This window comes from Chaetodon auriga, chromosome 24 (assembly GCF_051107435.1).
Source record: "Chaetodon auriga isolate fChaAug3 chromosome 24, fChaAug3.hap1, whole genome shotgun sequence".
Classification (NCBI taxonomy): domain Eukaryota; kingdom Metazoa; phylum Chordata; class Actinopteri; order Chaetodontiformes; family Chaetodontidae; genus Chaetodon; species Chaetodon auriga.
In genome coordinates this window covers 12,853,384-12,876,625 of record NC_135097.1, presented here as the reverse complement: position 1 = coordinate 12,876,625, position 23,242 = coordinate 12,853,384, and the positions used below count along the sequence as shown (strand labels likewise).

General features: G+C 42.3%; 1 protein-coding gene across 1 annotated transcript in view; it reads left to right on the top strand.

Annotated features, from left to right (window-relative positions):
- Positions 1–490: 490 nt before the first annotated feature.
- Positions 491–23,242, top strand: part of dnah2 (dynein, axonemal, heavy chain 2) — a 62,444-nt gene continuing 39,692 nt past the window's right edge. Inside the window, exons 1-25 of the mRNA XM_076724643.1 lie at positions 491–576; positions 6,185–6,308; positions 9,220–9,292; positions 9,429–9,593; positions 9,759–9,987; positions 10,147–10,257; positions 10,754–10,989; positions 11,703–11,894; positions 13,790–13,995; positions 14,630–14,759; positions 15,057–15,239; positions 15,454–15,668; positions 15,971–16,117; positions 16,327–16,483; positions 16,608–16,717; positions 17,076–17,205; positions 17,673–17,861; positions 18,108–18,252; positions 18,465–18,657; positions 18,783–18,983; positions 19,190–19,346; positions 19,621–19,795; positions 20,398–20,561; positions 20,917–21,078; positions 21,549–21,652. Coding sequence (XP_076580758.1) covers positions 9,236–9,292; positions 9,429–9,593; positions 9,759–9,987; positions 10,147–10,257; positions 10,754–10,989; positions 11,703–11,894; positions 13,790–13,995; positions 14,630–14,759; positions 15,057–15,239; positions 15,454–15,668; positions 15,971–16,117; positions 16,327–16,483; positions 16,608–16,717; positions 17,076–17,205; positions 17,673–17,861; positions 18,108–18,252; positions 18,465–18,657; positions 18,783–18,983; positions 19,190–19,346; positions 19,621–19,795; positions 20,398–20,561; positions 20,917–21,078; positions 21,549–21,652 — 3,758 coding nt within the window. The 5' untranslated portion in view covers positions 491–576; positions 6,185–6,308; positions 9,220–9,235. The remainder of the gene's footprint in view (positions 577–6,184; positions 6,309–9,219; positions 9,293–9,428; positions 9,594–9,758; positions 9,988–10,146; positions 10,258–10,753; positions 10,990–11,702; positions 11,895–13,789; positions 13,996–14,629; positions 14,760–15,056; positions 15,240–15,453; positions 15,669–15,970; positions 16,118–16,326; positions 16,484–16,607; positions 16,718–17,075; positions 17,206–17,672; positions 17,862–18,107; positions 18,253–18,464; positions 18,658–18,782; positions 18,984–19,189; positions 19,347–19,620; positions 19,796–20,397; positions 20,562–20,916; positions 21,079–21,548; positions 21,653–23,242) is intronic.

Genomic DNA, 23,242 nt, shown 5'->3' with positions numbered 1-23,242 from the left:
TTTGCCCCCTTTGCTCACCTAGAGCTGTCACCAGCGCATCTAAAGTAGCCTAACACGGTACTGGTTAGCATGCTAGCTACAGTGGATATTTCTGCAACACAATACTTTGCAATAACGTCAAAACTGTTATTTCTAATTTTCATTGATTTTCAACTAAAATTCTTACATGTAGATCCTTGAGCTCAGTCAGAAAGGTCTTTTTTTCCCCCTGTCAGAGTGAGGGCCAGTGAGAGCAATGAACAATGACAGTCTAGTTCACATGAATAAGACTGAATCCTGTGCATGGTCCACTCTGTCTGCTTCATGCAGCAAAGAATTTTTTACTTGCCCTTGGTCTGTATCTTTAATTTCGAAGTCAGTCTGTTAAGATCATCGTCTCGATTCCCCCCCCTCCAGGTGAGTGAGAGTCTGCTGAGTCTGTACCTGGATGAGTATGAGGAGATTCCCTGGGATGCACTGAAGTACCTCATTGCTGGGGTCAGCTATGGAGGTCATGTCACAGATGACTGGGACAGACGTTGTCTAACCACATACATCAGTGATTGCTTCTGTGATGCTGCCATGAACATTCTTCAGGTGAGACACTGTAACACACACACACACACACACACACACACACACACACACCCCTCTTCAAGTCAGCAAATGTGCAAACATGTATAAACACCGTCAGATACGAAGAAATGATGAGCCGCGCCTTCAGACTCGAGCTGTGCTGCAGTATAAAGACCCAGTATTAAGGTGCTGTATTTAAAATGCACATCGCTGTCCTTTAAATAAAAAGGATGTATTAATATCCAAATGCACACAGTCCACTGACAGAAAAACACATTAGTTTCTGAGGAAGCGCACTGCGGCTGCACTCAGCTGACAGAGGCCACCTCAGCTACCTGCTGATGCTCCTCCTGCTCACAGAGTGCCAGCACCACCAAGTGGACAATCAGACTATTACAGCCTGGGAAATAAAGACACAGTGCCACCCTGATGAACACTGACAGGAACACTTAGTCCTTGCTTTTTTTCATTTAATCACTTACACAAATGCACACAGGCACCCGTGTCCACTCACTTCATTTCTAACCAACCATTCTCAAAAGACTTAAGGCTGGGGCATGCTGGTGCTAGAGCAGATAAAGTGCCATTTCTTATTTACAAAAAGCCAGATTGAAGTCTTCAGGATTTTTCTGTTGACACTTGATACAGCTGTCACGACATGATTAAGCTATATGAATAGCTCGGCTCCTAAAAACACTAAAACCACCTCATAATGCACACCATAATACGTAGATGGAACCATGGCAAGTAGTTATTCATTCGGCATTTTTTTCATATTTTCATTCTACTGCATTGTGTAGTTTTACCAGAGTACCTAGATCCAACATATATTAGTACATGCACAGACTCATACTTTAGTATCATGACAGTATTTAATCTGCATGGCTGTCTGTATTCGGATGGGGATTTTCTATCTTTTGCATTTGTGTGTTAAAGCCTGAACTTCTGCGTCTCATGAATGGGTAATGAAGAGGCCGCGGTGAATATCAAATTGCAACTTTGCAAACACTTTCAAGTTTGAAAGTTGTCCGTGGAGGTGTGTGTCCCACGTGCTGTTAAGGAAGATGAATGTGAATGTGTCTGCTTACATTGCCAGCTGAAACTGTGTGTTTGTGTGTGTGTGTGTGTGGGTGTGCTGGACAAAGTGATCAGATGTTTGGTGGTGATGTCATTGGATTTGGAGACCTGTGTATCAGCACTATGGGAGAAGGTACCAGACCTTCACTGCACACACACACATGCATTTTCCAAACCAAGTTCTTTCAAGGCTCCTGCTTTTCTGTTTTTTATTAATTCTTTTCCAAACCACATCGTGTAATTCTCGACTTCTCATACTGATTCACTCCTTTACTTGCTGCCTTCCTTTTTTCTCACTTCATAAAGTGAGCAGGCACAGACTAGAATGAAGAAGTGCTCGGATCAATATTATTGACACAGGTTGGGGAATGAATAGTCTCGGATAAAACGAGACCAAAAAAAAAAGGCAATGCTGCTTCAGGATTAAACGTATGAAGAAACAATGCTTCTTTTCACTTTCAAGACACCGCCCACCTGCTCACACACACTTAATTTAAGCACGACAGACAGCAGTGTGCCTCTGTTTAACACTCAGCTGTACAGTATGCTATTCTTAAATATTCAGGACTCTTGTCTATTGATCTTTGTGATTGTGATCTGATCAACACTCATCTATTCTGCTCCCCTCAGCCAGTCAAACAGCTGCAGGCCTGTGTCTGTACTGACTCACTGGTCTGTTATTAAAGGTGTATTTATCCATCACTCTGCCTGACTGCACAGACACACACTTATTGTTCTCCTCTTTCTAACCACACACACACACACACACACACACACACGCTGTGATGGGACTCTGGCAGCATTCCAGCTGTAGTTCTGTCCGAACACTCCATTCTGGCTTCATTATCACTGGACCTCTTTACTGTGGGGCAAGAACACAGGGTGCTGTCGGCCCGGGTCAAGGGGCTGGAAAAGACTCTGGCTACAAGTGTGTGTGTGTGTGTGTGTGTGTGTGTGTGTGTGTGTGTGGTGTATGAGTCAGTGGAATGTGTGTGTCTGTGTTGTTGGGGGGGTGAGTGAGCAGGGGTCATTCAGGGCAGTGCGTGTTTATCTTCAACTGTCTGATTCTGTCCTCATTATGGGCTGTGCATGAAAGCATGTATGCAGATGCATGTATATGTTTGTGTGTGTGTGAGTGCGTGCATGTATTTGTGAGTAGCCGTTCATCAGGTGGAGCATACCTTGGCCCTCGGTGGCTGAACAAAGCCAGCGTCTGTGGACTAATCGTAGTGTAATAAGCAAAGTAAACCTTCCAAGGCTGCTCCACTTTCCTAAAAAGACCCTGAGCTCATTGTGCTCAGGCCAGCGGCTTATTACAGCTCGATGTACTGTATGTGCATCTGTGTGTGTGTGTGTGTGTGTGTTTCCTTCCTTTTATAGGAGTATTGGACAGCTATTAGGGCTGCTGCCTCCAGCTGAGCTTCTCTGTTCCAGTGACCACTTGGAAACTAGACTACTCTCTGTTTCTCTTTTTTTTTTAAAATTCTTTCTAATTGTGCCTCTCATCTATCCTCCAATCTTTTCTCATTTTGCTAAGTGATGCGGTGTATCTTTGGTCTTATCTGGTCTAAGCAGCAACATCAACCCCTCGCAGACTCTCTGTCCTGCTTATTTATCCCTTCATCCCTCTCTTCTCCGCCCCTCCTTGGCATGGCAGCCTGTCATTAGTTCTGAGCTCACCGACTGATGGCTTTAATTTTGGCCTGCCTGCCTCTCAGTCTCTGGACATTTTGTATCTGGTTTCTTCACAGGGCTCTGCTGAATGTGCATGTGTGTGTGCTTCTGTGTGTTCAGTGGTTGTATGGCATAACCACTAGAGATGACTGTGTTGCGTGCATAGGTGCTTTCATCACTCGATTGGAGTATTCCACAGATGTATGCATGAGTTTGCATCTGATACGTTCATGGATCTGGACCTCAGTCCAGGCTGCACATCTATTCAGTCCTGCGTCAGCGCCTCTATTCCACTCTCAAAGCATCATTTTCTCATTGTATGGCAGGCATCATTGACCAGGCAAAGAGTTTGCTTACTGGGCAGGCAATTCACTGCCAGCACTTGATGTCAACAGACAATTCTGTTAGCATTAATTTTAGATATCTGAACCACAGAGGAATATTTTCATTTGATGAAAATTACATCCATCCTCGGATTGACACATGCAGATACGCAGACAGTGGCACACAGTAAGAAACACACACACATGCAAACAATTCATTTAATCAAGGTGAGGTAAAGGATATTATTATGCTAATACACATTTCCCCCAAGCTGAAAAAAGAGGACAGAGGGAGGGAGAGACTGAAGGAGAAATGAACCTATTCAAACAAATGAATGCTAATGAAGCTTCGCAGACAAGACGTTTGGAGTCGGTCAGCGTTGTGAGAGAGAAGGCCCGGACTTCCCCACTGGAAAAAAACTCTTGAAAGGGACGGGGAGGAAAACATCGAAGGACCCTGGAGAAAGTGAGCCGGGAGGAAGAATGGTCCAGTAATGAGAGAGGGGAACCAGAGGGGGGGGGGGCCTGAGTTCAAGGTTGTATTCAGACGTAAGGATCGTCCCCCTGAAAGACCGAACACAGACTTCCTCAGGCTTTAAGAGCTTCTTTATTTGGCCCAGGTCTGTGTGTGTGTGTGTGTGTGTTTGTTTGTGTGTGATCATAAGTGAATAAGATGAATGAATGCTGTATGTTTTGTGGCTAATATGCTTCAGAAAAGTGCCACTTTGCCTACTTTTTGTTACCACTTTGGCTAAGGATGTCTCTTTTTGCTTTTTTCTTTCCCAGTCCGTGGAAGTATTCAGTTCTTTCAGTCACTAGAAGCCCATTCCTCCCATCTGCTTCCCGTTTAAAACTGTAAAACCAGTGTATTGAAAAATGAGTCGTTTTTAAAAGACGGTGTGAACATTTAGTAAATGTCAGTGATTCAGTCAGAGTCAGTGAGTTACAAACATTTTCAAATGACAGACCTCTTAAAACCAGATTTCCTGCAGACCTGGAGACCCCTGTTTGCAAATGCTGTCTGTAACTTTAGTAACAAAAACATACTGTCTGACTACTGAATGCTGACGTTTAACAAATCTGCAGTTTGCTGGCGGTCCTGCTGACATCATGTAACCCTCGGAATCAAATGAATCTGTTTTGGAGCTGCATGATGGATTTAGCTTGTGCTTTAATTTTTGAACTAACCCAATTTTACCCAACATGCTCTAGTTTTCAGTTTTACGGGAAATGACAGGGACCTTATGTAACTTTTGATTCCTTAAGTGACTCCTGGCTCTCAGTTGCTGCCTTTTTTGCTCTTGAACCGAATGGGAAAGACACATCAACATGCAGAGATAGATCCATTGAATGGTTAATAATGGAATTTGGACAAGTTGTACAGTGAGTTTGGGGAGGGGGGAGTCATTCATAGTCAGATGAAGCAGAGCCTGTGTTCCAACAGAGTAAATGCGCTGTTGGCTCTGACTACAGTGGGCTGTTCCTCAATGAGAAACGCTTATTACTCATAATATTTTGGGGTCACTATGGAAGCCTACAATGAGAAGTTAGAGCACTGCAGCTGCTGTTTTATTATGAACACCTATGGGCTACTTTTCTCAGGCTGTTTACTGGATGCATCCTTCAGAGGAGGAAATGAGCTGCTGATCATTAAGATCATCATTTAGAAGGGCAATATGACTGTGCAGAGATGCAGGATCAGTGATGAGTCTATCCGTCATGCTTTGCCCATGGGTGAATACATTTTCTCAGCCTGCGCTGTGATCTATCTACGTGTACGGTGCTCCCCGTGTCAACGTTTGCACCCAAGCGCGTTACGGATGTTGGATGGGGGCTTCATGTTTTTTTGGGAGAGGGCTGCGTCATCCGTGGCTGGGGAGGGAGACGGACTGCTTTGCAGATTTTCCACTATTACACTGTTTTTTAGCAGCGAGAGTCAGCGCATTTTTGGATCGCACATAAAAGGTAAGATAAAGTCATAGTTTACCAGAAGCAGAGCAGAAATACTGCAGCCATAAAATGATACTGTGACGTTTCGTGATTTGAACATTAAATGTCATTTCAAGTCACTGCAGTTAAACAAACGGCTGCAAAACTTTGCCACAATTTTGTTTTTGTTTTCTCCAATTCATCTTGAAGAGGTATGATTTTGACGTTTTAGTGGAAGGTAAGTCTGGAGTTACTGATAACACAAATTATAAAGTTTTCCATATGCTTGATATATGTAATACTTGGGCTATAGCTAAATATAGAATTTCTAACTTTATGTAAACTATATGTAACAACTATATGTAAATGAATGAAATGGTTGTTGGGTGTTGTGAGAAGAATGTCACATTTATCAATGACAATGTACAGTTACGTTAAATTTGAGTTTGTTTGTTTGTTTGTTTGTTTGTTTTCTTTCCTTGTGTCCCTGCAGCACTTTAGTCATTCAGCCACTGGATGGCAACCCAGGACAGCCATTGTTTGATTTTGGTTTAGATTGACAGAAAAATGTCAGAGCAAAGTTCTGCAGAGTGTTGGTAACTTTCACATTCAACACATTTTGACAGGAGTTAATATCCAGCAGAAGTCAACGGAAGACAGTCTGGACCGAGAGGACCCAGAGCGTCCACAGGTGAAAGGGGAACGGGGGAACTATGCAGCGGACAGTGAGAGCAGCTTGAACTGAAGCAGGTGACTGATACCTTTATGTTCACAGTCAAGATCAGGCTCTGTACTTGATCAACGAAACTCAAGAGTGTGGTAGAGGAGAAGCCTCTAAGCTGTGTTTTAGTTCAGAGCTCAGTGGTATCAGAAGCAAAGGGCAACCATCTGCTCCTTTCTCACATCTCTCACGTAGCTGAGGGCCAAGATTGGGAAGGAAGCAAGCACGGAGACTCAGGATCAGCATAGTCGAAACCAAAGAAAAGCGACAGTCACGCCAAGGATGTATGCAACCCTAACTTTAAAACAATGATTGTTGCACAGTAAGTGCTTACTTCCTTCTTCTTCAGTTATATGAGTGGTGTGAACTCTGATGCTGAAGCTGAGAAACCCCCTCTTGTGGTGACGGTTCACTGAATGTTGTGCTGGTGATAGTCATGGCCACAGGCACTACGTTTTGGGGCTGTCTGTCCATCCATCCCATTCTCATGAATGTGATAGCAAAACCTTGAGGGAATTTCTTCAAATTTGGCAAAAACATTCACTTGGACTCAAAGAGGAACTGATGATCAAAGGTCAAGGTCGCTGTGACCTCACAAACACATTTTTGGCCATATTTCAAAAATTCATGCACAAATTATGTCAAAAGTTCGCACAAATGTCTCATGGGGTGAAATGAAGAACTGATGAAATTTTACATCCAAAAGGTGACATCATAATGTTCTGCAAAAACTCTTTTCTGGCCATTATTCAGCATCATTACTCAGGAACAGAAGAAGAGATTGTGAGCATATTTCACATTTGGTCAGAATTGGTGACAGTGATCTTGGATGTCCACGATGAAACTGGGGTGTTTGCATAGATCTTGTGTGCTGCTGGGTTGAAGATGCGTGGGAAGCATCCACGTTTTAGAATTTGTAGAATCTTTGCAGCAACATCCATATATGAAGCATTGTAGTTCACCACAAACTCACTGGTTGTGCTGACATTGAGCTTTAGGTGATTGTTGCTGCACCATGTGACCTTGCAGCTTACCAGCTGGACGTAAAGTGAAAGTGGAATTGGTCAGTGGAGCTACCTCATATTCAGAATTGGCTTTGGCAAAGTATGTGTACACGTGAGGAATCTGACTCAGGTTTTTCATTGCTGTCAATGTACTAAGCACAGGAATAGATAGAGCTAAGAACAAGGACAACAAACAAACAACTGAACAAATAAAGGTAAGAATGGTGGAGAATAAAGAATGCTCGAATGTGAAAAAGATCCAACAACATAAATAAAAAGTCTAAATACAAGTCATTCAGATGTTGTAAAGAATACAAATAGTGCAAAGACATAAATAATGAATGAGTATGCATACATGGAGTGGATTATTATGTACAGGATATGCATGTAATCGTGTCTAAATACATTATGTATAGCATGCAAGAGTCATATTGACTGACTGCATGATAGTATGTACATGTTAACAACTGCATTTCAAACTAAAAAAAAAAAAAAAAAAGTTAAATGTTCGCTGTCTGTACTTTTGGCAGAGGCCCTGAAAAGTTCTTCCTGATAACTCCTGTCAACAGACCAAGACAACACAAGTGAGACACCTGTCCAATGATAGCTTTACAGTCATCCTAGATTCCCTGTTGTACATACATGTGATGAAACAACACTCACACACACTGAGAATGGAGTTGCCTTAAAAACTATAACCTTTAATTAAAAGTTGATTAGAGGTGGTGTGAAAATGCTATTCTGGTCAAAAGAAGTTGCTCATAGCAGCTCTATATTTGAGGTCTGTATATCTACACGACAGCAACATGATATATGAGAAACTGTACCTGTTTTATGTGCTAATATGGATGCACCGATCTCATGTTTTCTCTCTGATGCAGTTTCAACAGCTAAACTCAGGTTTTTTGGCTGATGCAGAGTACCAATCAAATACAAGCACTCTTTTTAAAAACATTTTTCACAAGAACAAGAGTTAAGTGAGGCTGGACAATACGACCCATAACACACCCCTCATTCTAAAAGTTATTGTTTACTATCATTTGTATGATTGTGTCAAGGTCAGGAACAAGTTCAGTTGACAGATCATGTGTGTGAATGTGTGTCTTATCATGTAGGGCAGCTGTCGATAGCCTATCATCGAAAGCAAACTAAACACGTACCCCCCGAATATATAAATGTGCTCCAACACTGAGGAAGCGTCCGTTAATGCACCATGTGTCACTTCTGCATCACGAGCCACGCGCTCCTGCTCATCGCCCTCGTGAACGAGCTCGTATCGTGCCCTCGCCCTCTCCGCGGTTACCCAGGCAACCTAACGTTTCTATGGAGACATGCACACTCGGTTACAGGTTTGACTGAAGGGGTGAGTTCAAGGAACACTTTAAGAAGCATTCACGAAGACTGACTTCTCGTCATTCATTTTAGCTTTATGTAGTTGTTGGAGCGGACCCGTAAAAAGTTGAAATAAGTACGTCGTCCAGTAGTTAAGGTCGTTTGGACTAAAGGGCTGCGGTAGCTACATGAGAACTAAATAGATTGCTAGCTAAAAGTTGCTAGCTGGCTAACACTACATGTTTAAAGTTTGTGTGCAAAGAACTTGCACACCGTTCAATGCACTGTCATTCACGTGCTCAACTGTTGGGCAACGGCCACTTTTTACGTAAGTTTAACGTTGTCCAAATTAGATTAAAAGCTTGATTTATTCTTTTAAATAAACAAGATGCATGCGCCTGGAAAGCTACACATATCAGAATAAGATAAACGATGTAATTATTGAGCTGAAATACCTCCTTTCTCACTGCGATTATGGCCAGTTTAAACTCTTTTTAACAGCAAACAATAGGAGAGTTAACGTCGAAGTTTAAAATGATGAATTGTCTCAATATGTCTCAGCATTTCAGTGTGTGTCTGCGCTGACTTGCTTCAATAACCGCAGAGAAAGAAGTCTGAAGATGAAGATGGAAGCTCTGAGGGAAATGGAAGAGGATTATTCTAAGACCGTCCGTCTGGTAAAGCTGATTGATTGTAATATCTGACTTTTTCTACAATTACCATTCCATTATATCAATAAATAACTACCCATTTCTCCTTCTCTCCCTCCTTTTCTCCTTGGATCCCTCCTTTCATCTCTCCATCCACTCGCAGTTGTTTATCCGGTGTGTGGCTCTTCCTGGTGTGACTGAAGCCTTGTGGACAGAGGAGAATGAGAGGGCTTTGGATCAGTTTATCGTAGACACCTCTATCACAACCATGGTGGTCTACGTGGACACTGAAGTCAGGCTCCGGGTGGAGTACTCCATGCCCTTGCCGGTACAGTACACTTTCCATTTTAATCCTTAAATTCTAATTTTGCTGTTAAATTTGATATACAAGTATTTTTATGGTCATGTTCGAAAGAGGGCTTTGAATGCCCCTTTTTCACACTCCTAAAAAAGCATCCACCTTCTTCACCACCACACCTGAAAATTTCTTCAGGTGGTAGCGCAGCTGTGCTATTTCATCCGCATGCCAGGAGCCATAATCACAGCAGAGACGTTTGATGCGGCCATACAGTTTGGCACAGTGCGGGGAAACACTGCCAAGAGGCTGCTTCATGACATGACCTGTTTGCATGCCCCCCCAATTGCCCTCAGCACCTACAGGGAGAGGAGCATAAAGGACAAATATACCAACAGCATGCACTGCTTCCTTGCCAGCTTGACAGGTGGGTGCCTCAGTGAAAAAGAGTGCGAGACAGTTCACTGTTAAACAACACTACACAAGGTAGTAGTTATACAAAATGTGTGGACACCTGTAAAGGTGTCTTTGCCTTCCTCACCATGATTTGCTACTGAGACTTTAATATGCTTTCATTTTTGAACAGATGATGTATATAAGGAGATGGCCAACACAGTTCTATACATCCCAATGGAAGGCCTACAGTGCAGCCCTGAGGAGGCCAGCAAGGACAGGAAGCTGATGCAGAGAATGGAGAGTAAGCCAGACCAGCTCTGTATGTGTTGGGGGAGTCTGGGTGCTATTTTCTGTCTATCTCTGTGGAGTCTTTGTCTCATGCTCACAGCCCTTTGGTCGGTGAACTTCTGTTCAAAACAATGTCCAAACAGCAGCATTTCCTTTCAGTCTCAGACTCATTAGAGAGTCTATTATTTTTTATTAAATGAGGCACAGGGCCCCTCACCTCTCACCTGCATCAACTTGTTCATTGTTTTTTTTTTTTTATTCCACTCTTTATCCACCCATTATATTCCTTTTTTAGTTTATCACTAAAAATCCTCTCTCCTGTCAAAGCCATGCTTTTATTCCAACATTTTCTTGGTCATACTTAGTGGTTTTCATGTCATTCCAACCTTTGCTCTCCTTCGGTCCCTCCATCCCTGTTTTTTTTTTCTTCTGACTTCTTGTCCTTCATCTCTATCTCTCCCTACGTCTACTTCCCTTTTCTTTCTCTCACTTGTTCTTCCTGTTTTTAGCTGTCATGATCCACTGGATTGATCAGATTAAGGAGCTGCTGAATGATGAAGATATAATGATGACCGACAACTGTGGCCCGCTGCAGGAGATAGACTTCTGGAAGAGTCGCTCTGCCAAACTGTTGGACATCAGCCAGCAGATACAAAAGCCAGTGGTCAGACACATCCAGAGCATCCTGCAGCTCTCTAAATCTCTCTATGAACAGCGCTTCTGCAAACTGGCCAAGGAAATACAGGTACAGGAAGTCTGCAAATGTGAAGTCTAAAATAATCTCTTAGCAAAGTTATAATACAATTAATGTCACACTTTAGATGAAAGAACAATTCTGCTCTGCTCCGTGGAGAATACGCACCTCGGTCTATTTTAGACAGATGCTGCGTCAAGCTGCACAGAGAAGATAGAGACAGCCAGGAAGTCAGACACAGGAATGGAATAGACAGTCTGGTCAATTTTCAAAATAAAACACCCTCTCAGACTCCTGATCATATATCAACAATAAACACAATTACAGAACACACAGAAACCATTGAATTATATAACCTACTCCCCCATAATAGAAGCACAAACATGAAAGAAAAATGACCAAATCAGTAAAATCTGAGGAAATCAGCAAAATCAGGCTTGGCTTCTGAAATGCTCCCAGAACCCAGCATGCTTGAACCCTTGTGGAGGATGGAACAAAACTGTGTTGCAGCTGGAGCCCGATGGAATCTTGGTTTACTCATAAAGTGTTGCTGGTGCTGCTCATTATTGCAACATTAGTGCATCTGTATTTACCCACGAGCACAAGTTAGAAAGTTGGAAAATGTTGACATGAAATCTTTTGTTAACTCGGCGAAAGCATGACGGTAATAATAATAATAATAATGATGATAATAATAATAATAATAATAATAATAATAATATCGTCTGTCTTTTGTGTGTCTTTTGTATGTGTGTGGTGCCCAGGATTGCTCCCTGCAGGCCCAATCCAACCTGACGTTCCTGTCTATACTAAAGGAGCCCTGTGCAGAGCTTGCACACCTCAAGCCGAGCCAAGTTGCTCCTAAGCTGCGACACATTGTTAGTCTCATTCGCATCATCTGGGTCAACTCTGCCCACTACAACACCAGCGAGAGGATCATTGGTCTCTTCTGCAAGGTATCTGTATTTTACTAAAACATTGAGGTAATGGGGAGTTACGTTACATAATGTGCATACACAGATGCATCATGTAATCCATATTCATATTTTTGGTTTTGTAGAAATAACAGCTATTTTGTAGACAATTAATAGATGTGCTAATTTAAATTCCTTAATTTAAGCAACCATTTATTCCACAGATAATTCAGCAGAACAAAATTTGTAGATAACCTTTGGTCCTTTAGTTGTAGATCAGCTCTCCAGTTGTATTAGATTTTTCTCTTGTTCTGATAAGGGATCATCATTACTGGAGCCCACTCCCACTCATCCTGGTTGCTCAGACATCACTGTTACAATACCGTGGGAATGAATGCACTGAATAACAGACCCCATCACTGTTTCCATTACCACAGCTCTTTTCATTTCAACTGAGAGCTCCACAGACTGAGGGGAAAACCTGAAATAACCTTAAATCATTATGTTGTGGCCCACCATCATTTGGTGCCCTGTTGCATTACTTCTCTGTCCCTTATGTATCCCTTGATTTTGAGATTTTCCTCATCTTTTTCATCTTTGCTCTCTCACTCTCACACACACACACAGACACACACACACACGCACACGTGTGTGTGCCTTTGATGTTACATGAAGCATGTGAGTGCATGTGAGTTCAGTGATTGGCAACACAAGCACTCCTGCAGTTGTGCTCCCTTCAGAGTCACAAGGCCTTTTGACTGGGCTCTTCCAGCTTCCATTGTAGTTCCTCTGTAGCTGTAGCTGTTCTTGTCTTTTGTTTACAACAGGATAACAAGCAACCTGATATCCTTCGCCTCTTCTACATCTGTCAAGGATACATTTAATTTTGTGTGGTTGTTTTACAAAAAAGGAGCAAAAAATAGACATGAAGTTAGGAAGACGCGTTTCTGCAGTGTCTTCTGCTGTGTTGCAGATGAATAACGAGATCAGCCGCCTGTGCTTCCAAAGCATCTCTCTGGACAGGATCTTCGAGGGCTACGTGTTATCCAGCAAGCAAAACATTAACGACTGTATCCAGTGCTGTCTGTCCTGGAAGGAAATTTACCTGCACACCTCACAGATTCACCACAAGTAGGCAAAATCTCACCTGTGTAGGGCCTCAACACACGCTGGGTACATTTGGGTACCACTGAGCATGTGTTTGATTTCTTATAACTAATATTCACTGCTTGGTATGGGTTTAGTGTAGTGTCTCTCTCTTAGTTCCCCTCTGTTTTCACGTCAGGTACTCTCCAAAAAGCTGGGACCTGGACCAAACAAATTTTTTTGTGGTGGTTGATGCTGCCATTCAGAGGTTCAGAGACCTGCTTGAGGTGAATTTTATCCTCACTTACATGTACGGAGACATTAACACTTGTACAATACATGCACACTACAACTCTGTAACTTATGTCCTTGAAATCCATGTCAGACCAAGCGATCACCCCTGTAAACAAATGCTAAAGCCAATGCAAGGGTTGCTTATAAGATAGATAAGATTTATTGATCCCATGCTGGGTACATTTAGTTGTTACTGGCAGAAGGAAAAAAAGGGAGTGGTAGAAAAAGAACAAATAGACAATAAAAACTATACAGAAATCAACTATACATTATATATAAAAATAAACTGAGCCTGAAACGATGGCTCAGGTTCACAATGGAAAGTTTGAAATTGATGTGGATAATAAAATACAGTGGTTTTATACTGCTGCATCGTAGGAAATATATAACACAGTAAAAAATATGTAGCACAATAAAAAATTTAGAAGAGCAGTAAAAAAAAATAAGTAATATTGCACAAGATAGTTGCACAGCTGTAATGGATATTAGTAAATGTTAACATTAGTAACATGTAGTATTTCTTATTTGAGATATTATTTTCACTTGCTTTCTTTCAGATATGTGATTGCCAGTATCAGTTTGCCCGTTGGGAAGATGGTCAGCAGAGGGCCCTGCCATGCTTCAGCAGCTGCCAGGGACCAGAGTTCACCCGCTCCCTCCTCGACATAGAAGGAAACTTCCACTGTGGTCTGAAAACACTACGCTCTGTTCAGAAGAGCATCCTTGATGTCAGGAACACCACGTGGTGCCAGGAATTCAGCAGGTGGGTCTGTTGCTCATTTACACATTCAAACTAAGACCAAACCCCAAAGTTTGAATTGAAATATTGATTAGTTGCCATGATACAATCAATACAGTTTTCATGAAAGCATCCACCAATGCCTGAAAATGTATCCGCTGCTCTGATGTTATCTGTGCATCCTCACTATCTGAATACGTGCTATGCAGGATTTTTAACTACTCTCTCACAGTAGCTCTCTCTCTGCCTCTCTGGATATTAGTGTATGGACTCTAGTTTCCTGAAATTTGGTACAAGCAAGATCTCTGGAAGCAAACACGAATAGGTTTAGAAGAAGCACATTTTGCTTTTTTGTTGGTCGGTGCAGCCACCCAGAGTCAATGGTACAGTGAATGGCTGTACGAAATTATTTTCCTATTACTCCTGGAGTTTCAGTCTTACCCTTCAGTCCAGACTTATCCTGTTGCCATGTTGGGAGATTTAGATAATAAATAAAGTTATTGCTGCTCCGTCCATGTGTAAAATTATGCAAAGCCCCTTTTGCATCAGAGACTGTAGACAAAACGTGTTTCATTTGTGCTGCTGTGTGATGGCTATAGGGGTTTAATCAACTGTAACAACAGTTAAAAAAAACATATATTCTTGTGTGTGTACACAGGTTTCGTGCATTGGTAAAGGATCTGGAAATGAGGATGCAGAACCTGATCATTTCAGTGTTTAAGACGGTGCACACAGTGGAGGAAGGAGTTCGGCTTCTGGACATTTTTAGGCCTATGTCGACTCGAGAGGTGTGGCTCTCACAAATACACACTCATGCACACACACAGAGTCATGTTTCTGTCACTTTTGGGAACATTACGTAGACTTCATTTCTTGGAGAATTTCCCTAACTATATCTATAACCACTACTTGCCTCACCCTAACTCTTACCCTTACCCAAGTCTTCACCTTAAAATTTTCATACTTTTTTTTCTTCTGTCATTGTCTATTATCTGAACTTTTGTCTTTCATCTCTCTTTTCTCCTTCTCATACCCCCACACGATTCATCTGCTCATTCTCTTCCATCCAATCTTCTCCATCTTAGGCCATTAAGATCGTCACAGACGAGAGGGTGGAGGAATTGTGCAACATTTTTAGCAGGGAGCTCAAAATGATCAACAAGGAGGTGAACTTAAAGACAAGGTCTTTTCCTGACCATATGCCCCAAATAGCAGGCCAGGCCCACTGGGTGAGGGCCGTTAAACGTCGCTTAGAGAGACCCATGGAGGTGAGTTCATTTGACCACACAGTAATCTTTTTCTTGTTGTCTTTGTACATACCAGCTACTTCACACCATCACATAAGCAGTGTGTGAACTGCAGTAAGAACTCTGTCCACACTGGTTCTGCTTTGGTTGAATGTTAACCATGTGTTGACTGTAAACTGATAGTATTTATGGCCCTTGGCTTCTTCCTCCTTTATCCCCTTTTCTTCCCCTCCAGGTGCTTCAGAAGGCCCACTTCGTGCCTGAGTCATACAGCCGCAAGCAGGTCATTTTCACCTGTGGCCAGGTGGTCCACATTTTGGATGAGATGATGAGGAAGAGCTTCAGTGAGTGGAGCCAGAACCTGGATGGACAGTACCTCAAAAGCCTGGAGCAGCCACTCCTGGTGCGCTGCAAGGACAAGACAGCCAAGCTGGACATCAACTTTGACAAGTGGGTTACACAGACACGACTTACACACAAGAGACATAAAGCATTCACATTAAAGTATACATGCATGCAGTGTCTTACACTGCGCAGTTTCTTCTGTGTACTTGTGTCACACAAAGACCCACATCAATCACACATCAGTCATCACATCAATACCCACACAAGACACAAACTCTCTCCGTCAGTTGGATACAGAAATACACTCTTACACAGTTTATTCATATAGAAACAAAACAATTTGACACTAACAAATTCGAGACATACATGTGCTCATTTTTTCTTTGTTGTTTCTTATGCTTTTCCAGCAACCTGTTGAACCTGTTCTCTGAGGTCCACTACTGGGATCGACTAAAGTTTGAGATCCCCCAGTGTGTGTGTGATATTCACCAGGACAGGGAAGACCTCAGAGGCCTGAGGGAGAGAACACTGCTGCTGATCAGGGACTATAACAGGTCTGACACACACACACACACACACACACACGCACACAGAGGAGGAGAACAAACATGCGTACAACACTGAACAATGATTCTTAAAATCAGGACACACACTCTCAACATTTCTTAGATCATTTTGCCTGCTCTACTGGTATTCGCCCACTGGCAGGGACAGGCTCATATTTACTTAATTATCTTCTAATCTGTGTGTGTGTGTGTATCAGGATCATTGGGATGCTGTCTCCTGATGAGTTGGGTGTGTTTCGGGAGCGACTTCGTTTAATGGATAAGAAGATTCAGCCGGGGCTGACCAAGCTCCTGTGGCTGTCAAAAGGAGCTTCTAACGTCTTCATCCGAGACTGTCTCCTGCACGTTGACAAGGTCAGAAGTCATAGTTGACCTCCTGCTGATGTGGGCATGTACACAGCTGTTCAGTAAGAAATCAAACTGGATTGTAGTTACTGAGTAGATCCTTTCCCCTTCTCTCCTCTTCATTACCCTCCAGGTTCAGGTGGTAGTTGAGGGATACAAAGTATCCAATCTATCCATCTCCAACCTTTGTCGGCAGATTGGTGAAACGTTGCTGGTTAGACTGGATGGAAAGACTGTGTACAGGTAATGACAAATGTGATTTCTTCCTCATTGCATGGGATGCCTAATACTGTAAATAGACAAAATAAATAATGTGAACTGTGCAGATACTATTTATTCCATCTTAAGTCATGATTTATATTTAATATTGTATGTAAGTATATGTGTAAAATGTATTTTCATTAAGTGTGATGAAACAGTGGTTTAAGCAGTTTTTCAGTTGATTTTAAACAAGACACCACCTCACCGCTGCACATGTCTCTACGTCTTGACATTGTCCAAGGCCATGAACATGGCTTGTATCTTAATTGTACCTGGGTTCCAAGTGATGCACATTGGTTTCCTTGTTTGTTGCATCTTGTTTGTCGTGTGTAATTTTTAGGAACCTGGAGTTTGAGGATGACCAGAAGGCTCACCAGCAGAGCCATCTCCAAATACTGCGCTCGGCACACCAGGATATTGTTGATATCATGACCCGCATTCACAACACCTTCTCTAATGATGGACCTGAGGTCTGTGCTGTGTTTTGTCATTCATTCACTATTGGTAGCATTTCATCTGACATATGTATGCATTTTTAGAAAACACATTTCTAAGATTGCTATTCTAGACTTACTTTATGTGATATAGTGTAAATATTTAAGGTTGAGGCCGAAGTTTAGAAGGCAGAGAAGAAGATTTTTCACTTGAAACGAGTCATTAGTTCAGTTCTTTTTCTGGAGATGGAGTTCAAAGCAGTACAGAAATTGCTGGGTAAAAGTATTGACCTGCATAAGTTGTTCAACTAGTAAAATAACCCCAAATGTTCCGATTAGTTAAATTGAATTGAAAATGTCTGGAATAAAACTACAGCTTGCAAAAACAAGACAGCATCTTATTAAAAGACAGATTTACGATGCCGTCTGCGTCTTTAATTTGAAAATGGGTACAGGCCAACGCTGCTGTGTCATGTGTGTAAATTGTTACCATGGTGTTTAAGGTCCAAGAGCACTGGGTGACCTACACAGAGAGGGTGGACCACATGGTAGAAGAAGCTCTAAGAAACAACATCAAGTGCTCCTTGAAGAAGCTATCCAGGGCCATCAATGGAGACAGCAAGACATCGCCTAATCCCTTGTTCAAAGTCCTGGTAGCACTGCGCCAGACAACTCCCCAAAGCACACCAAAGGTACCAGCACCCCCCTTTAATCCAATTAGGTCATGTGATAGTGATTTGTTTACACTACGTCCAAATATGTCCACATTTGTTGGGATATGTTTGCATATGCCGACCTTCACTCGCACCTTTTATATTCTAACTAAGACACACACACAGTCATCCATCCTCTCATTGCACTGCTCCCCTGTCTGAGTCAAACTGAATGTATTGTGTCTTTGTGTGTGTGTGTGTGTGCGCATGTGTGTGTTTTGACAGGTCGAGTTCTCCCCGACACTTGGAAAGCTCGCTCAGATTGTGAACATTATGCCTCAGCTCATCAACACCATCTCAGAATTTAAACGACTGCCTGAACTTCTCTCCTGCAAACGGTCTCAGTGCAATCCCATACACATCAACATAGGTTAGAACTATTTACTATTTATTTCAATTTACATAGCAGGTTTCTCCTCAGGGAATCATTTTCCATATTTCAGAAAGGGGCCCTAGTGCGCACATCCAACCCAGACCTGATGTGTCTATAAAACCCTCAAAAATGCAGGAATTACAGACAATATTTACTAAGCAGTTGTATATGTATGTGTGTTGTCTCCCTGGTCCTCTTTGATCCTGCAGAGCAAGACGAGGAGATAAGGAAGATTCAGGCTGCAGTTGCCACAGGGATGACAGCGAATGCCAGCCACCTGCAGGCCTATCTGAAGACCTGGGACAAATACAGGGACATCTGGGAGATCAACAAGGACTCCTTTATACAACGCTATCAGAGACTAAACCCACCAGTCACTTCTTTTGATGCAGATATACACAGGCACTGTGCAATACATACTAATTTCTAGTTTGTTGATACTTCTTTGGAAAAGTATTGGAGTACCTTGTAAGTGGAATTAGTCTTCTGCATTTCTGTGTCATGTCCATTCTTTGGTTCACCCCCAGGTACACCGAAAAGGCAAACAGTGTTGAACAGGAAGAAACGGTACTGAACATCAGGTTTGTCACGTTGGACTGTTCGCCGCTCAAGTCCTCCTTGGTGCAGCACTGCAGTGAGTGGCAAACCAAGTTCACTCAGCTGCTCAGCCGCATGGCCAGCACGCGCCTCAGAGAGCTTCATGCTTCACTGCAAGACAATGCTAACAGGTGGGGCAGTCAAGTGGAAGGACTTTATTTACTTTACTTTTAAACCTTGTCCATGAAATAGACTGAATTCAGGTGAGAAATATAAATTATGGCTTTAACCTACCCCAGTGTCTTCAGTCACTGAGGGAAAATGAAGATGATGGAGATGGGAAAGGAGTTTTTGATCCTATGTGACTCATTGTTGTTGTTTGTATGAGCATGTTTAGGCTGAGACAACCCCCCCAGACTCTGGCAGAGCTTGCTGAGAGCCTGAAACTCTTGGAGACTCTCCAGGGTGACTTGGCCAAGACGGAGGCTCAGATTCCTCTCATCCACGATCAGTTTGCTATCCTGGACAAATATGAGGTCCCAGTGGAACAGGCTGTAAGCACCCCGCTCATTAATAAGGAAATATATACACACAGAGAACATGATACAGGGCTGCACAGTACATAATTAACAGCGACTTTACCCTTGTGTTTGCATCCCTGTAATTACCCTCAGGTCAGTGAAATAATGTGCCTACTATGAGCACCAATCAAAATACCTGTCAAATCTTCTCTTGTAGTAATGAGTACTGTATATGTACACATAAACTAACACTCACAACATTCCTTATCGTTATTCTAATCATCACCACCACCTGGTTCACCCACAGGTGCAGAATATGCGTGAGATGCTGAATGGGGAGTGGGTTTGGTTCCAGCAGGTGCTCATTGACAGTAATATCATGCTGCAAAAGCACAAGGAGAAGTTTAAGAACAGCCTCATCAGCTCCTCTGAAGAGTTCAAGAAGAGGATCCAGAGTGCTGTGCAGGAGTTCAACAGCACAGGTCACCCATTCTCTGTCTTACTCTCTCTTTCACACACTCTTATACACTATCATCAAGCGTGTCATCACCGTGGTGTGTGCACCTTACTGGAGCTCTTCCTCTCTCTCTCTCTCTCTCTGTCCCTGCTGAGCCATTACTGATCTATACAAAGCCTCTTTTGAACCAGTAGCCTGTATCTAATCTGTTCCTGCCCCTGATGATTTCTGACTGCAGCGCTGCTCCCTTCGACAGAATAAGTGATGTCACTGAAGGGAAGACACATCGTGACTGATTTCCTGCCCCATCATCATCCCTCGCTCCCCTGCGCCTCCTCTCTGCCTTTCCAACTTCTTTTGACTTCTGTCATTTCCCTTCTGTTTTTGAGTTCTTTTAGCTCACTATTCTGCACAGCTTTTAGGTGACCATCCATGGTTTGGATGATGATTTCCCAATATATGAACATCTGAGTGTATTCTTGTTGACCATTAGGGCACACTAGACATTTTCTATGTTTTCCATTTGTTTTTGTGTTTTTGTGTGTGGACATTCGAATGTACATTTTTGTGTGTTTTTATGCTTTTTTCCATGTGTGTCTCCTTACATTTTTGCTTGTACGTATCCAGGTCCATTTGACAGTGCACTGACCACTGAGTTGGCCTTAAAGCAAATAGCAGGGCATCGCAGCCAATTGGAGGTTCTGAAACAGGACGAGAGCACCATCCTACAAGGGCTGGGCTTCTTCAAAATAGAACAGCCCCTTTCCAAAAGCATCCGGACCCTGGAGAAGGTCTGACGCAGCACTGGGCTCATAGTCTTAACACACTGTTGTTTTTTGTAAGCTTATACAGACTCAACATAATGAGCAGTTAATTGAATGAAGGTTACGATGGGGACTGTGGTTTTGATGAAGTGGCTCAAAATGTGTGAATGAGACAAGCAGTTTCAGTTTTTTGATAATATGATTTGATTTTACTATAATAGGAAATTGCCAAGACACGTGAAGATAAATTCAGACTGAATTCAGGCCCAAGATGATGCGATGGATTTTAAAGTCCATCCCTTCACCATTTAACATTTAAGGACTGAGCTTTTTGTTTGTTTGTTTGTTTGTTTGTTTGTTTGCGTCTCTATGTTTTATACAGGACTTAGACCACCTGCAGCAGGTCTGGGAGTTCACACAGGATTGGAACACCAACTGGAACATCTGGAAGGTTGGTCAGTTTGCTACGCTGCAGACGGAGAGCATGGAGAGCACAGCACAGGACATGTTCAAGAAACTCCTCAAACTCCAGAGAGAACTAAAGGTTAGTTCTGTCACACAGAGTTCAATAAATAGCTGCAGACTTTGGCTTCATGCCTCGGTGTGTCAGTCATGGCTTAGCTGTGATATATTACCTGGGTCAAGTTAGATTTGGTTTTATTCAAATAAAACATACACTCCAAAAGAATTCATTTGCTCAGTACTGTCGAATCTTAAACTTGTACTTTGATCATCATTTCTGTAGAAGGAACAGGGAGTTACACTTTATGATAGATGCAAAGTTTGCAAACTGTTAGGGGACATCATTCCAGTATTTTTAGCTTCTCTCGCACAAACTCTGCCTTTTAAATGCGTTTTAGAGTGACAGCTAAAGAAATTCTATGGCTTTCTCTCAGGATATACAAAATTTGTTGGTAATATCAACAAACGCACAGCTCCCCTAAAATGAACTCCTCACTAGTTCTCACATTTACATTGCACAGTAGTAAGGACCTGATATTTATCTGTTTGTAGGATAAGGAGTGGGACATCGTAGGTTTTTCCATAAACAAGATTGACCAGTTCAAGCGGATTGTCCCTCTCATCGATGATCTGAGGAACCCAGCCATGAGAGACAGGTACTGACAGAAGCGTATCTTTATGTATTTACTTGTCCTATAACACTTGCTATTTCAGTATATCTTGCAACTGTTGTCTTGCAGTAGTTGCAATATGCAAGATATGGCCATAACATGAATAAGAAATGTCTGTCAAATGGGTGGGCAGTAATTAATGCAGTAATGTCTTTATTTGAGACTAGTATGAGATGGGATAAATGATATGCATGTTTAGTTTGCTGTACAGGCAGGTGTTTTACAATTTTTACGAAAAGGATGGACATTAAGCATGTTAGAAGTCAGCTCTTCCTGACATTTTTTCTGTCGCCTGCTTTCCAACATTTTCCCCTCAGTCTTGTTTGCCGTCATCAGTGTCATCTAGACCTTTGCTGCATTCAGTGTTCACTTCAGGAAAGTGGTTCCACATTTGAATGCATACATGCTGCCTGGAAAGAAAAAAACTCAGTACCCAGCATCCTGTCTCACCATAAAACAACTCTGCCGAAAAACAATAAAAAGATAAACAAGCGAAACACATCCTGTCATCGCTGTTATGGTACAGTAGTTGATGAGGGTGATGAAAAAGAGGCATGTTGAGGAAGATGGTATGGATGGAAGGAATAAAAAGGGGTGTGTTATAGGTGTCAAATGGGTTACTGTGATTAAAAAGGAGAACAGCCAGAAAGTGCTACTTTGCACAAATTCTGCTCTGTCAACTCCCACTCTGTTTCACCCTCCATCCCTCTCCGCTCAGTACCAGCTGTCATTTATCTCAGTCAGGGCACTAATGATCCTCCCTGACAGAGCTCAGAGCACGGTGATACATCTGTCATGCCCACATATCTCTCTATTCCTGTAATAATAATGATAAAATAATAATACATTTTATTTAATGGTGCCTTTCATGGCACACAGGGTCACCTTACATCATAAAAGAGCCATAAAATCCTACAGTAAACAAAAAATCACCAGTAATGAAACAGGACAGCTTCCAGTAAGACATGCAATAAGCAACAGAGCATAGGTCAGCCAATGAGTCAGAAAACAATATTATAGGAAAATTAAGATGCAGTTGATGCAGTCAAAGTGAGTAAACCAGTTTGAAGAGATTAGTTTTTAAGAGCTGACTGGAATTCTTTAATAGAGTCCAGCATGTGGATGTGAGGGGAAAGGGATTTCCAAAGTTTAGATGCAACATAGGCGAAGGCCCTAGCACCCATTGTGCTGAGAAGGATGTCTGGTAGTGCCAGCAGACCTGCTGATGCAGATCGCAGGGAGCGAGAGGGAGATTAAATCTGAAGGAGATCTGTGAGATAAGAAGGGGATAGATTATGGAGAGCTTTAAAAGTTAATATTAAGGTTTTAAAGTTAATCCGTGATGACACAGGGAGCCAGGGTGGTTGAATCAGCAAGGGAGTGACGTGTTCAGTGGACTTTGAGCATGTAATAATCTGTGTGGCAGAGTTCTGGATGAGTTGAGGTCGTTGAATAAGTTTGTTGGAGATGCCTGCCAGTACTGCATTGCAGTGATGTGACCAAAGCATTGACTGAGACTTTTGTGGAGTGTTGCATTAAAATGGGTTGTAATCTGGACGTGCTTCGTAGAAGGGA